At 37.5% G+C, this 14660-nt stretch overlaps 1 protein-coding gene across 2 annotated transcripts in view; it reads right to left on the reverse strand.

The window, feature by feature from the left end:
* TTC17 (tetratricopeptide repeat domain 17) overlaps positions 1–14660 on the reverse strand; it is a 115945-nt gene that overhangs the window by 72234 nt on the left and 29051 nt on the right. For both annotated transcript variants that reach the window (XM_041722570.1, XM_041722569.1), the window contains exons 6-14: positions 10380–10489; positions 9669–9813; positions 9064–9203; positions 7506–7666; positions 5850–5962; positions 3859–4005; positions 1551–1666; positions 1229–1394; positions 25–102 (exon numbers count right to left, since the gene is read on the reverse strand). In XM_041722570.1, the coding sequence (XP_041578504.1) occupies positions 25–102; positions 1229–1394; positions 1551–1666; positions 3859–4005; positions 5850–5962; positions 7506–7666; positions 9064–9203; positions 9669–9813; positions 10380–10489 (1176 nt within the window). The remainder of the gene's footprint in view (positions 1–24; positions 103–1228; positions 1395–1550; positions 1667–3858; positions 4006–5849; positions 5963–7505; positions 7667–9063; positions 9204–9668; positions 9814–10379; positions 10490–14660) is intronic.

The following is a 14660-nucleotide window of genomic DNA, read 5'->3' on the forward strand; positions in this document are numbered from 1 at the left end:
AGATGTCTAAAGTAGGTGTCTTACCTTATTAATAGCGTGAAATAAGAATGACCCAATTTCTTCTTCTGGGATAGTATAGTTATTAATACGGGAAAGTAAAATCTGAAAACATCAAAAGGAATACTGACTCAATTGAAAATAGTAGGGAAGACATTTGAAAGAATTCTATAGATAGCAGTCTTTACTTGAGCTCCCTGGGAACACCTAATTTGAATAGGTATTTATAGTCATCAATATATATAATATGTGAGGTCATCAACATACCAACAGGTGTTGACCTGCTTGCATGAATGCCCTAGTTTCCTTTAACTAAAACATGTTAAGGATGAGCACTGGGTGTTGTACTATACGTTGGCAAATTGAATTTAAATAAAAAAATTAAATAAAACATGTTAAAAGATATATACCACATATACTACTATTAAGGAAATATACCATATCCCATTAAAGTCAACCTAAGTATCCGAAATTAAATGAGAAATTATCCAGAAGACAACAGCATGTAATACCTGATGAACAGAAATCTTCTATCATTCCTAGCTGGAAAAGCACCAGATCCTTAATTACTCTATATTCTAACAACATGTGTATAACTGTGAGCAACTCTAAGGTAGGGATCATGGTCTATTTATCTTTCCTAGCATTCCAAACAGTGCCTGGCACTTAACATTTTTTGCCTCAGTAAATGTTTGTTAACTGTAATAGTAACTGTTGAGAGTTTTAAAATTAAGTTTTTAAAAAGATGGTTGTGATGGTTTGTTTTCCCTGCAAAAAAGTAATTTTTTCATTTGCATCTGTAGAATTGTATCCAACGTAGAATTTCTAGTCAGTAATAAATTTCCAAGGACCTTATACAAGGCCAAAGTGGGGTTGGTAAGGTCAGAAAGAGAATCTTCAAGGTTTGATTTATACAAAATCCTGGAGGCTTGGAGGATGCAAAGCTAAACTGAAGTGCTCAGAATGGCCTCCATTATGTGTTGCTCATCTCTGTAGCGCTCTTAGAGAGTGCTCAGGTGGTCTGCTTAAACAGCAGCCCTGAAGCACACGTTCCTGGCACTCCTTCGATAGCATGAATGTCTTAATGATTCCACCAATTCTTTAGCTCTATCCTTGGTTTTAGAAACTTCAAGTTCAACAATTGCCTTCTATCAATTTTTTGTTCCACCTAAGAGGCTTGTGAAGTCACCCAGAATGGACGGCAATAAACACCAGCCTAAGTGAGCCTTACTTTTCGTGCATGGTCATCTGGCATTTTGGCTTTCAGATCCATGCGGACCTCTAATTCTTTGACTAAGTAGGACAGAGTCTGGCTTTTTCTGAAGTCAGTTATGGAACAGTCAGGGGTTTGGGCCTCTTCTTCTGAAGAATAATCATCACTGTTGAGTTCGTGGATCCTGGCACAAGAAAAAGGAACAAGATTCATATTTTCAAAGTTTGGGTGATTTCAAGATAAAGACTTAACCTTTCAAGTCCAAGGCTGGTGCTCTCAAAGAACTGCCAGATGACAATCATGCAGAATCAAGTGCTTTGCCAAATCCATCAGCACTTGCCTGAGTCCTTTGTTTTCCGGAGGCAGAAAATACGTTGGCAGTTCCCCGCCAATAGGGACTCTAGGATAGCTTTCTGCACAATCTGTTCTTTTAGGCCAAAGAATATGCTGTTTGTCCTAATAAAGAGAGAAAGTGTCTCATAAATTTCTTTGGATTCAATATTTCAACATGCTAAATAAACTTTTAAATATAAATATACTAGCATAACTGAACAATGTAGTATTTTAAGATAACGTAGACACTGTGGTAGACTCTAGAATATTCCTTCTACTGAAGAGTATTAGTCGAAGTCAGTAATTCTACCTGCTTTACCATAGACTGGATCAAGGCCGGGAAGGCCTAAGTTGGCTAAATACAGTGAGATATAAGGAAAGGCTTGCTTGAGGCTTCTGGGAAAGAGTCAGTCTTAGTCTCTTATGCCACATAGCAACAAAGAACATGGTGCTCCAGCTGCTGCTGGCTGTCACCTCATGACCATGAGGAAGACAAGCTTTAGGATAAAACCAATACTATGGATGGCAAATTGAAGAAAAGGAAAGAAATGGGTCACTGATGACATCACTGATGCACCGAGTCAACCAAACCCAAAGTTTGCTCTGATCTCTGGACTTCCTAGTATGAAGCATATTTTCTTTTAAGCCAATTTGAGGGAGAGTTTCTGATTTATACCTGAAAGCATACATAAGCTTATAAAACTGGCACAGAAAATTACTTTTCCCTGAACTAAGAGCTTTTCTTTGCCAATGTCAAAGTTTATCAAATGTTTTGATTTGTAAAATGTTCATTTTCTAAAAAAAAGATTTTATTTATTCATGAGAGACATAGAAAGAGAGGCAGAGACACAGGCAGAGGGAGAAGCAGGCTCCTTGTGGGAAGCCTGATGTGGGACTCGATCCCAGGACCTTGGGACCCCGGCATCATGTCCTGAGCCAAAGGCAGATGCTCAACCACTAAGCCACTCAGGTGCCCCAAAATGTTCATTTTTTTAAACATAAGTAACACACATCAAAGGCTTACTAAACTTAAATCTTGAAGCTATCAAACTTTGGGAATTTATATTACATAGAATTAAATCTAAGTGGCTATATTAATTGTTAGAACAAAACTCAATTAAATTCTGAAAATTTAAAACTAAATAAAAAATACATGGTATCCCCATGGGCTGACATACAATTATTTCTTAGCTAGCTCAGAAACACATATTTATTGGGGCAGCTGGGTAGTAACTCAGTTAACCATCTGCCTTTGGTTCAGGTCATGATTCCAGCAGGGTCCTGGGATCAAGCCTAACATTCTCTCCCTCTGCCACACCCTGTTTGAGCTCGCTCTCTGATAAATAAAATCTTAAAAAAAAAAAGAAATACATATTTATTAACTTATTATCTGTATCATCTGATAGAATGTAAGCTCCAGCAAAAAGCTTGCGTACTATTTTCACAGCACCACCCTGACACACAGATGGGGGCTCAATAAAAGAATGGTGATTAAAAAGTGAAATATAGCTGACCCGTGAACAGTACAGCATTGAACTATGCAGGTCCACTCACACGTGGATTTCTTTGATAAATACAGTGTAGTATTATAAATGAGTTTTTTCTTCCTCATGATTTCTTTTTTTTAAAGATTTAATTTATTTTTCATGAGAGACACAGAGAGAGAGGCAGAGACACAGAGGAGAAGCAGGCTCCATGCAGGAAGCCTGATGTGGGACTCGATCCCGGGTCTTCAGGATCAGGCCCTGGGCCGAAGGCAGGTGCCAAACCGCTGAGCCACCCAGGGATCCCCTCCTATGACTTTCTTAATAACATTTTCTTTTGTCTAGCTTCCTTTATTCTGAGAACACAGTACATAATACCTATAACATAAAAAATATGTGTTCACCTATCGTTTATGTTCTCAGTTAAGGATTCAGTCAACAGTAGGCTATTAGTAGTTATGCTTTTGGGGAATCAAAAGTTATATGCAGATTTCTGACTACATGGGGGGTTGGCTCCTCTAGCCCTCATGTTGTTCAAGCATATACTTAGGTCAAGTTTAGAAACTTTCTAGGGTTGGTAATTATACTCAGAGCTCAAAGTTCTGGACTAAAATCAGTGTCTATATGCCCCACTTGATTGGGAAGAAGACCTCAAGGCAGATCCTGTGTCTTGCTAATCTACTATCTGGCAGAATGACTTCTGTTTAATAGAAGTTTAAGTGTCTGCTGAATTAAGCCAAAAGGTGAGCCATATTAATCAATGAAAGTGAGGGCCACTACCTTCAGAAATCTTGTCTGAGAAAACTCCCTCATCATCCTCTATTCACTTACCCTATATGCATCAGAATCCCTGCCCCAGATCCAGAGAATGGAATGGGCTACGGGAGAAGACTTGACCAAATCACTGATATCACTCTGATTTGCCTGGACATCAAAATTCACAGACATCATACTGGAGGTTGATGAATCCTCACCAAACTAGAAAATGAAAAGACAAGTTTAATCAAATTGGAAGCAGAAAAGAAGTTGTGACTAAGAGTTAACCCAACCCAAAACATCAGTGAATACTCAAACCCAGTAGGAAATCTGAAAGTCAGTAATAAAGCAATCAGATCTTTGCATTTTCAGAACTAGGCCCCAACCCTATTCTCTCAGAAAATACACAGTTAGCAACCGTCAGTCAAGTGTGCCACTGGAGTACGAGAAAAATGCTATGGATTTCCCCCTCTTCTTTACTTTTTTAATGCCCCTTACTTCCTTTCGGTGATTTAGTCTCTTTTAGGTTTAAAGATGAGGTGATTATCCAAGAGGTTTGACTCATTATTCCCTTCCCCTATCTAGACTAAAGTGATCGCTACTCTATAGAATTAATGTGCTGTGGTAGAAGCAGGGAAATTTGAGAAAGGGCTTTCAGGAGTTTAATATAGCTATGTTTCAGGTACTATAACTATTAGACAACCAACTCCAAATATAAATCTAGCCTTCCTCCAAACGAAGGTAAATCAATATTGGATACTGTTTCGGGGATACCACAATTCCTGTGTATTTCTAAAACTTTGTTAGATGGGAGGAAGTAGAAAAGAATGGATTCTTTGAATATATAGCAGAGATGCAATTTATGGAGGATATATAATATTAAAGTTACCCTGGTACAGGGGAGTCTTCCATGGTCTCTCTAGAGATCATCATGATATCCAGGCGTTACCTTGGTTTCAGTCTGTATCATTTAAAAATATTATTCCTTTTTTTTCCCCTTAAAATAATGCTTGGATAAAAGACAGGGAGCTATAATCTCAGAGCTAGAAGTCTGATCTCCTTTTACTGTGTTTGAAAACTAAACATGGGATATTCCTAGTTGACAAAAATCATGGGAAGCTTATGGTCCCTATTACTACTTTCCCCCTCAATGTCCTCCTAATTTTTGCTTCTTTTTCTCAATGAGGTCTGGTTTTTTTTTCAGAATAAAGAGTACTAATTCTTCATGGTTTGTCCTGCTACAAAACCTGTTCTGACCTAGTAATTATTTTAACTACTTAGCTCTGGAAATTCCAGTATCTATGATTAAAGACGTGATAGGTTTCAATAGAAGGCTATTTTCTATTGAAAATAGAAAATATTGTTAAAAATAAATAAAAAAAAATATTGTTACTTTACTTTATTTCCAACATCCTTTTGGATGATATTTGGAACTCTGGTTGTGCTTACTATTTATATCAGCACCACTTAGATACTATCTGGTATCATTATAAATACGTATTATTTCTTCCCAATTGTTTGGGCTAGGATTGTATGTGTGTGTTTATGACTGCATGCAAATATATGTATATGTACACGTTGTATATGTATGGGTATACACAGAGACAGAAAGAGAAAACACCCTTGGCTCAGAGCAGTAGTGCTTAATAAAAATTATCCATTGATCATGATCATTTTGTTAATGTTTTCAGTTGAAGCAACATAATTGGACTGATGACTTCAGGAAAGAACATGGCTACTCTTTCCTAAATTTTGAATTGCTAGTGTTACTCTAATAAGTTAAAAGGGAGAGGAAGGCTTTGAGTTAAATACTAGTAACAGCCCAAGCTAGCTCTTATGGTAAAGGAGAAAAGAAACAAAGACATATGCAGCTAGTTCTTGGGGGAACTAGAAATGTCATGCATGAAGTAACTGAGTGCTATACGAAATCTGACTTCACAAACATACTCAAAACCTTAAATTAGTTACAAATTTTGGGGATCAAATATACAAGGAATCAAGGAGGGAAAAGCAATATTACTCTTAGATGCAAAGTTATAAGAACTAGAAGAGACCAAGAAAAAGACCTGAACGTAATCCACATTTTCAAAAATATCTCCACGATGGTAGCGCACAGGTTGGTCCCATTGGCAATGTAAACTATGCTGCTGGTTGACCAGACGACATATCTGATGATTTCCTGGAATAAGGAAAATTAGAATTGTTGGGAAAGGACAGCACTGCCAACACGATTTCTTTGGTCTGAGTCATTTAGTTTCAGAGCCTGGCAGAGAGCCTTCATGAGGTAGGGGGAGAGGGGGAGAAGGGTGGCGGCAGGGACGACATTCATTAATGGTTAGCTAAATTAAATCATTTTAAAGAAGCCTCCATTTCTCCACCTATAAAAAACAAAGGGGGTTCACTAAATCACCAAAATATCTTCCTGTAAGTATATTCTGGTTGTAGGGTAGTACAGAGCAAGAAGTAAATAACCCCAGGAATTGAACATACGCTTTACACTCAAAACAGCCAAGAATGCCTGTTAGGTAGATTGTAAATGGACTTTAAATGTTCACAGCTAAGGCTCAAAGATTTAAGAGGCCTTCTAGATCAATATATTTATCAAAGGAGAAGTATATAATATAAAGGATTCTATTAATTTATTATTTGGTGTCAGCTGTTAGATCGGCTCCCTTAGGGTTTTATCAGAAATGAAACATTCTGGATATAACCAAGTCACTGATATCCTGCCAACTCAAGTGCCCTTGGACAATGGTTCTATTTCTAAGTCATGGACCCTAAAAGATTTTAATAAAAGCTAAATGCCCTCTTCCAGAAAAAAAATTGTGCACATACATATTACTTGCAGGTAACTTTGGAATCAGCCTGAAACTAATCTATTGACCTAGGTTAAGAATTCCTGCTTGAGACAAATTCTAGCCTAAAATCTTACTTCTAAAATAAAATATTTGTTTTTTAAGGGAGCAAGAAAAATAAGAGAGTCAGCCTTACTGCCAGTGTTGGCTTGACAGTGTGGTTGCTTTGTTTCTAGGGTGTGTCTGGCTTGTTTACTTGGTGTAAGGCCATGTTACTCACATTGTGTTTTCAGACCAGCAGCAACAGACATTAAACAGGAGCCTGTTAGAACTATATAATCTCAGGTCCTACTACCTCAGACCTACTGATCCGAATCTGCATTTTAACAAAATCTCCAGGAGAATGGCATATATACTAAATCAAAGCAGGCCGAACAACTGTAGTTAAGAACTCTAGGATCTGGTCAGCCCTGGTGGCTCAGCGGTTTAGCACCACCTTCAGCCCAGGGTGTGATCTTGGAGACCCAGGATCGAGTCCCACATCAGGCTCCCTGCATGGAGCCTGCTTCTCCCTGGGCCTGTATCTCTGTCTCTCTGCCTCCCTCCCTCTCTCGCTCATGAATCAATAAATAAAATATTAAAAAAAAAAAGATTAAAAAAAAAGAACTCTTAGGATCTAAAAGATTTAATTTTTACTTTAAAATGTGAATTAAGAAAAAAAAAAAAAAGTGAATTAAGAAAAAGCTAGAGATCAAACAAGCTCCCCAGGCCTGCTGGTTTACCTGCTATGATAACTCAATTTTAAGACCGAGGGAAATCAAAAACATAACTTTATACTGCTTTAGGGCTACACAAAAGTTATGAAAGCAGAGCATGCTAGAAGTGAACTTCCTAACCCGTCTTTAATTATTTGCAATCAATACTTACCTAATTGTGCCTCTTTTGCCATCTGTGTCTCATGGATGATATTTCTTAAGATTTGTTCCTCCTGAATCAGCTTATGTTTTTCTAGGATCTCCTGCTGTCTCAGGTAGTGGTCATGCTGTTTTTGGTATTCTTTCAACTCATTCAGTGTTCGCTGGAGGGATCTTAACATTTTTAACACCAGGAAAAAGTTATAGAGCTTTAAAACTGAATTTTTAAACCCAACTTACTGCATACATTTTCTGGTCCTTAGCAATAATTGTGATTTTTTCCTTTTAACATACAACACAAATTTAAAAATAATGGGGCAAAAGAAATCTATTGTTTTGTTAAAACTTAGAGGCAAAAAGATGGATGCAAAATTCTTCCCTTATATATATGACTATCTTGATATTAAATGCTGTGTTGGACTGGTCAGGTACCCAAAAGATACATAGCAACATACTATAAATCTTTACATATTCAACAACTACTTCCCTTCACAAAGTCTGTGTTAGTTCCACTAATATTCAAAGCCACCTTTTCATCATTTCTTTTGATTCTACGTAAAGACAAGGTTAAGAGAAAGGGCCAAAAGTACCTTGCTCCTTGGGTTTGTGGATTTGGGGAGAAACCACAGAAAGCTAGCTTAGAAAGAAATATTCTCTACCACCTGCTATCAGTAAATCAGCTGCCTGATTATATATAGTCACAAAATCCTTTCGTCCTATTACATTGTAACATATGGAAATTTAGGAGCTGTACAGATGATGTAAAAACCAATTTGCTCAGCCAGGCCAAGTTCTGATCAGGTGTAACAGAAGCCAGGCATAAACAAGTAAGCAGTCATTCCTTCCTTTTCACATTATGCTTTAACTTGATTGGAAAATAAGCAAATGCAATAGTTTAGTGAGTTTCAAATCTCCATTTAATTCTTTACTAATCAAAGTTGCCTCAAAACACTGAGGCTAATTCCATAAGAGAAGAATAATTCACTGTGAGTTATGTGAAGTTTCCTAACTACCCCTGCTATTTATGGAATCAAATACATTTTTTTTATTAAATATACTATAAGGATGAAGTTCAACAGAACTTCATCACTGTGCAATTTACAGAAATCTGATTAAAATATGGGCCAAATGTTTCTCAATGTTACTTAACTAATATAACATTAGTCCAACCCTAGCAGCTAAAGGGGAGAAAGATCAACTACAGCATGTAGAAGTGATTTTACCAACAATGTATTATATGGAAATTAAAACGTAACGGAATTACTGAGTACCAGGCAGTACACCCACCCCAACTTACTAAAGTAATCCATGGTCAAAGCGTAAAGACCTAAATGACAGAGTTTCCTGCAAACATGCTCTAGTTCTGGAATTCATACTATTAAAAGGTTACTCCACACAACCTCTGAATTGTGCTAACCCTCCTGGATCTGGAGAAAAGGGATAGGATTAGCATAGTAAAGAGGTATTCCTAATTCTAAGGAACCAACTGACACTTACTTACATCACCTACACAGGTCTAACCTAAGGTTCTACAGTGCTAGGGCTTCAGTGAAATTTTGTCTCCCAATTACCTATGTTGAGCTTCCAATTTCTGCTCGAGTTTCTGCTGACATAGGACAGCATGCTTCCTCTTTATAGCTTGCTCAAACCCAGGTTTGGCCTGCAAAGCATGGTCATAACAGAGCACTGAGTGGTTATACTCTCCCAGCATCTGAAGAGACAAAAACAAACACACACACATACACACACATAAGAGAAAAAAACGTTAGCCACGGCGTGGTTGGATCGTCCAAACCCCCTAATGGCTTACAAGACCATATTTATATCTCATTCTACAGTGAACATTATTTTTGATCAGTGCCCAATTCCACCACATAAGATATACTATAAGATCGCTTAACTAGAAAATATTGTTATCTTAAGAGGTGTACTCTGCACGAATTTAAGACTCCTATCAATTTAATTATTTTTCTTTTTTCTCAAGAGGCTAGGACAATTAGGCTATATTATTGTGTTAAGGTATTTTCCCCCTCATCATTTCATTTCCATTCCCTTTTCCTTGTTCAGACCAAAAGAGGAAGGGAAAAAAGGCATTTTTTAATTGAAAATAAAATTTTTTAAAAAGAAAGGAAAATAGCAACTGGTCTGGCTTATGAAAACAAAAAGTTGTATTTACTGCATATATATTTCCCAAAGTGTAATAGCTGGTGAAGAAGTCACTGTCGTCCAGAGCTGCGTGGACCACTACAGCAGCATCTGCAGAGAAGTGCGCTCTGTGCAGAACATTTGCCAAGTTGACCAGGGCAATGTCTTTATTGTGCCTAAAAGAGAAGGAGAGGCACCAATTAGATGTCAGGAGAAAAGCACGTGCTCCATGATTCTGTGTAACTATTTGACAAGGGAAAATTACATTTGAAGTTATTGAACTTAGAAAAATAAGTTTGAGTGTACTGACAGATGGAAAAAATAAGTTAAGAAAATCATACCGTTACATTTTTATAACTGATGCTGCTTATTCAATCTGATAACTACAAATTTTGCCACAAAAATAAGGTCTGGCAGGCATTTTATGACTTTAAAATGAGCCCTAAATGGGCTCATTATTTGCTTTGAGAAAAATTTAATTTATGCTAATTCCTCCAGGCAAGGTCCTTATATTTAAGTCTCAAGTGAATCAGAGGGCGTCTACATTATATATCCTTTCCTTAATGGAAATCAGAAGAATATTATGCTATTATCACTGTAAACTCTTTGACATCTGCCATTTTTTGGTGATGGGACTAAATTCTTTCAACAGGGATAGAGGAGAGTCTAAGTACAACACAATGCTTCTTCATATCACTTTCTTATGTGGAGAATCAGAAGTCCAGAAAGGGAGAAATCTTACCTGGAAGAAAAGTGAAGTGCTCTCATGGCACATTCCACTACTTGATATGGCTCATTCTTTATTCTCCAATAAAATGAAGCCATGTTATACAGTACCCATGAGGATGAATTCTAGAGATTAAACAAATAAAATGACAATGAAACACAACTCAACACACCTTCTTTGATTTAGAATGTGCAAAGTGAGCACCTTTACTATTCTGTCTCTTCTGAAATTTAAGATAAAGAACAAGACATTCCAGCAGTGAAGAAGCAGGGGACAAAGTGCCAATAAACTACACTTGTCACAAGAACATCCTGATCATCAGTTGCGCAAGTAAGCACCTTCAGGTGTCATCTCCACAGAGAGACCATTCCACTCCAAGCTCTTGTTCCAAGGGGGGAAATTAAGCTGAAAAGCCCACCGAGTGGCCCAAACTTGTTGGTTCCTATTTCAGGACTTTAGAAGTTATGACCTAACCTATTTAGAAATGCTGTTGTTCTAACATGAAATTCCTGAAATTGACTAAATTTCCTATTTATTTAAGTATCTGAATGAGGGTACATATATAAATAGCAAATGACAAGCTATCCGTTTAGTAAAAGATGAATTTTCTTTTGTCATCTGTATTCACAATACAAATCTTACCTGCTAAAAATTATGTCTTTAGTATAGAGTAATAAGTGTATTATTTAGTGAAGTTAAATAGGTTTGTTCCTTCTGCGCCTTGATTTTTCATCTCATAACATATACTATTTTTCAACCACATAGAGGTCAAAACAATGAACTGGACCACGACCACATAAATAGTTTAAGCCCATGCAGAGAAGTTTCAAATTCAGCATGGCAAAAAAAAGTCATATAAAGTTTTTTAAAAGTCATAAAGTTTAAGATATACTGAGAAAAATATTTATGACACCACTGTTTACTATTTTTAATACATAAAGAGCTTTAAAAAGAAAGACAAAAATACAAGAGAAAATATAAGAGAACATGGGCCAGAAACATGAACAGACAATTCAAAAACACAGAACAATGGTCAACTAGCACGTAAAAATGTAAAACTTAACAAAGAATATAAATCTAAAAAATACAAATTTTCCTTTTACAAATATGCAAAGATTATAAAGAATGCCAAACACCATATTAACTTCAGATATTAACTGTAGAAATGTTAGGTGAGCACAGCATTTCTGGGGGACAGTTTGACATTTATGTAAAAAGCCTTAAAAATAGATAACCCTTTGATGCTTACAATCCCATTATTAAAAATTTATCTTAGGGGTGCCTGGGTGGCTCAGTGAGTAGGTTAAACACCCAACTTTTGATTTTAACTCAGGTTATGATCTTAGGGACATGAGATTCAGCCCCATCACATCAGGTGCAGAGCATGGAGCCTACTTAAAGAATCTCTCTCTCCCCCTCTCACTGCCCACCACCTCCTTACCGTCCCCGTGTTGCTCGTTCGGTCTCTTAAAAAAAATTATAAGATTAACTAAGTCTTAACTATAGAGATGTGTAAAAATAAAAATACAAAAGACTACATTATAAAACAGTAATTATCTGAGTTTTTTACTTTCTCTTTTATAGATTTTTTATATAGTCTGATTATTTTTTCACAAGGACAAATTGTTTTCTTTAAAAATAGTTATTTTAAAGATTAAAACGAAGTGTAAATCTCATTAATCAGCCCTAAGTATTCTACTTTCAAGGGATGTATACAATTTGGAAGTGATGCAGATGAAGGTGTAACAGTATGTGCAGGTGGTTAAGGGATATATCACATCCTTTCAGAACTGACTTATGACTTGCTTTTCAGTCTGTTCTGATAACCTTTGAGAAAGTTTTTTTTTTTCAAATCAACAATGCTTTGATTTTTATCTCTTATGTTCAGACTTTCTATCATGAGTTGGGTCAAAAAAATTGAATAAAAATTCTATATGAACAGGTGATAACACCATCATAAGTAGAATATTCTGTATATTATAGTATATTGGAAGTAAAAGAAAAATATATCTTTAAGGAAGAATTTTTTCTATAAGATTTCTCATAAAATTTCCCCCACAAATCTATAGATGTTTGAATGTCACTGTTAATACCTTCACCTTCTTTTGAACACAGTTTTTTTCCTTGGCTCTTAGGACACCACATTCTTCTGGACACCCTTCTGGATCTCTTTGCTGGCCTCTTCCTCTTTGCTTGACAGCGAACCATGTCCTGACCAAGGACTCAGACTGGCCTCTTCTCACACTTCACTTTCCTCCAGATGATCTCATCCAGTCCCATGGCTGCGAACAGTCCCTACGTCATTGTCCTCTACTATATATCCAGCTCTGGCTCCTTCTGGAGTTCAAGTCTCTCTCACCTAGCTATTTCAAATTTAATGTGGCCCCAACAGACTTTATCTTCTCTTCCTGCTTCCCAACCCTGCTCCTCCTTCAAGTTGCTCATGCCAAAACTTCAGGAATTATCCTTGATTTCCCTTTTCCCTCATTCCCCACATCTAACTCATCAGCTTCTAAACGTTTCCTAAAATAGTTTAAGTCCCTCCCTTTCTAATGCTAACCACTTAGTCCAAACTATGTCATCTCTTTCCCCAACTACTGCCAGCCTTAGAACTGCTCTGTTTTCAGTTCTGGTCCCTTCAGTCATTTTTCTATACAAGTTTAAGGGTATGTTTTAAAAAATATGAATTGAATTATGTCATTCCTCTGCTCTAGCTTCCCAGCACTCAGGTCTCAGCCCACAGAGTCCTCACCCTAACTTTCAGAGCCTACACAGTCTGGCCCTGGTCACCAGGCTCTAACCTTATGGACCTGCATTAATTTTAAGTCACCTGTTACAGACTGAATCTTTTGTGTCTCTCCCTGCCCCCCTCCCACCATTTTTATGTGGAAGCCTTACCCCCAGTGTGACTGTATGTGAAGACAGGGCCTGTGAAGATGTGGTAAAGGTTAAATGAGGTCATAAAGGTAGGGCCCTAATCCAATAGGGCCAGTTTCCTCATAAGAGGAAGACACTCCAGATCTCTCTCCCACTACATACAGAGAAGGGGACATGGGAGGACACAGTGAGAAGGTGGTCATCTGCAAGGCAGGGAGAAAGTCCTCACCAGGAGCCAATCAGTCTGCACCTTATCCTGGACTTCCCAACCTCTAGAATTATGAGAAAGAAGTTTCTGTTGTTTAAACCACCTAGTCTGTGATATTTTACGATGACAGCCTGAGCAGACTACACTACTGATCTCATTAAGGCTTCAGAGCCTTTGCCTTAGCTTAAGAATGCTCTTCCTTAAAAAAAAAAAAAAAAAAAAAAAAAAAGAATGCTCTTCCTTGATCTCTAACTTTGGTCCCTGTCATTCAGATGTTAGCTTAAACTTTACCTTTCTAGAGATGACTCCAACTGTTCAATCTAAATCAGCCACCCAATTACCCTGTATTTTAATTTTCTATACAGAACTTACCACTATGATTTTTTTTTTTAAAGATTTATTTATTTATGATAGACAGAGAGAGAGAGAGAGAGAAGCAGAGACACAGGAAGAGGGAGAAGCAGGCTCCATGCCGGATGCCTGACGCGGGACTCTCAATTCCAAAACTCCAGGATCGTGCCCTGGGCCAAAGGCAGGCACCAAACTGCTGAGCCACCCAGGGATCCCCTATGATCTACTTTCAACTTAACCATCCTCTGAAAGATATTTTATTTTATTTATTTATTTTTTAAAAGATTTTATTTATTCATGATAGACATAGAAAGAGAGAGAGAGAGGGAGGCAGAGACACAGGCAGAGGGAGAAGCAGGCTCCATGCAGGGAGCCTGATGTGGGACTCGATCCCGGGACTCCAGGATCACGCCCTGGGCCAAAGGCAGGTGCTAAACCGCTGAGCCACCCAGGGATCCCCTGAAAGATATTTTAAATACTACATCAGTTTTACCCTCTTACTCATCAAGTTCTGGGGATGAAATGTGTTACATTATCTTCAGAAAAACAAGATGAAGACAGTAACTTAGCTACAAAAATCATCAAATACATGTGTATATATAATGTATTTGAATAAACTCTATGCAAATGTTAGCTTTCATTTTATGTAGTACCATTACAATACTGCTTTGGGGGCGCCTGGGTGGCTCAGTCAGTTAAGCATTTTGCTCCTGGTTTTGGCTTGGGTTGTGATCTCGGGGTTGTGGGATCGAGTCCTACATCTGGCTTTCACAAGGGGTATGATGTCTGCCTGAGATTCACTCTTTCTCCCTCTCCCCAGCTCTCATGAATTTGCTCACTTGCTCTCTTTCAGATAAACG

The sequence above is a fragment of the Vulpes lagopus genome, chromosome 11 (assembly GCF_018345385.1).
Source record: "Vulpes lagopus strain Blue_001 chromosome 11, ASM1834538v1, whole genome shotgun sequence".
Taxonomy (NCBI): domain Eukaryota; kingdom Metazoa; phylum Chordata; class Mammalia; order Carnivora; family Canidae; genus Vulpes; species Vulpes lagopus.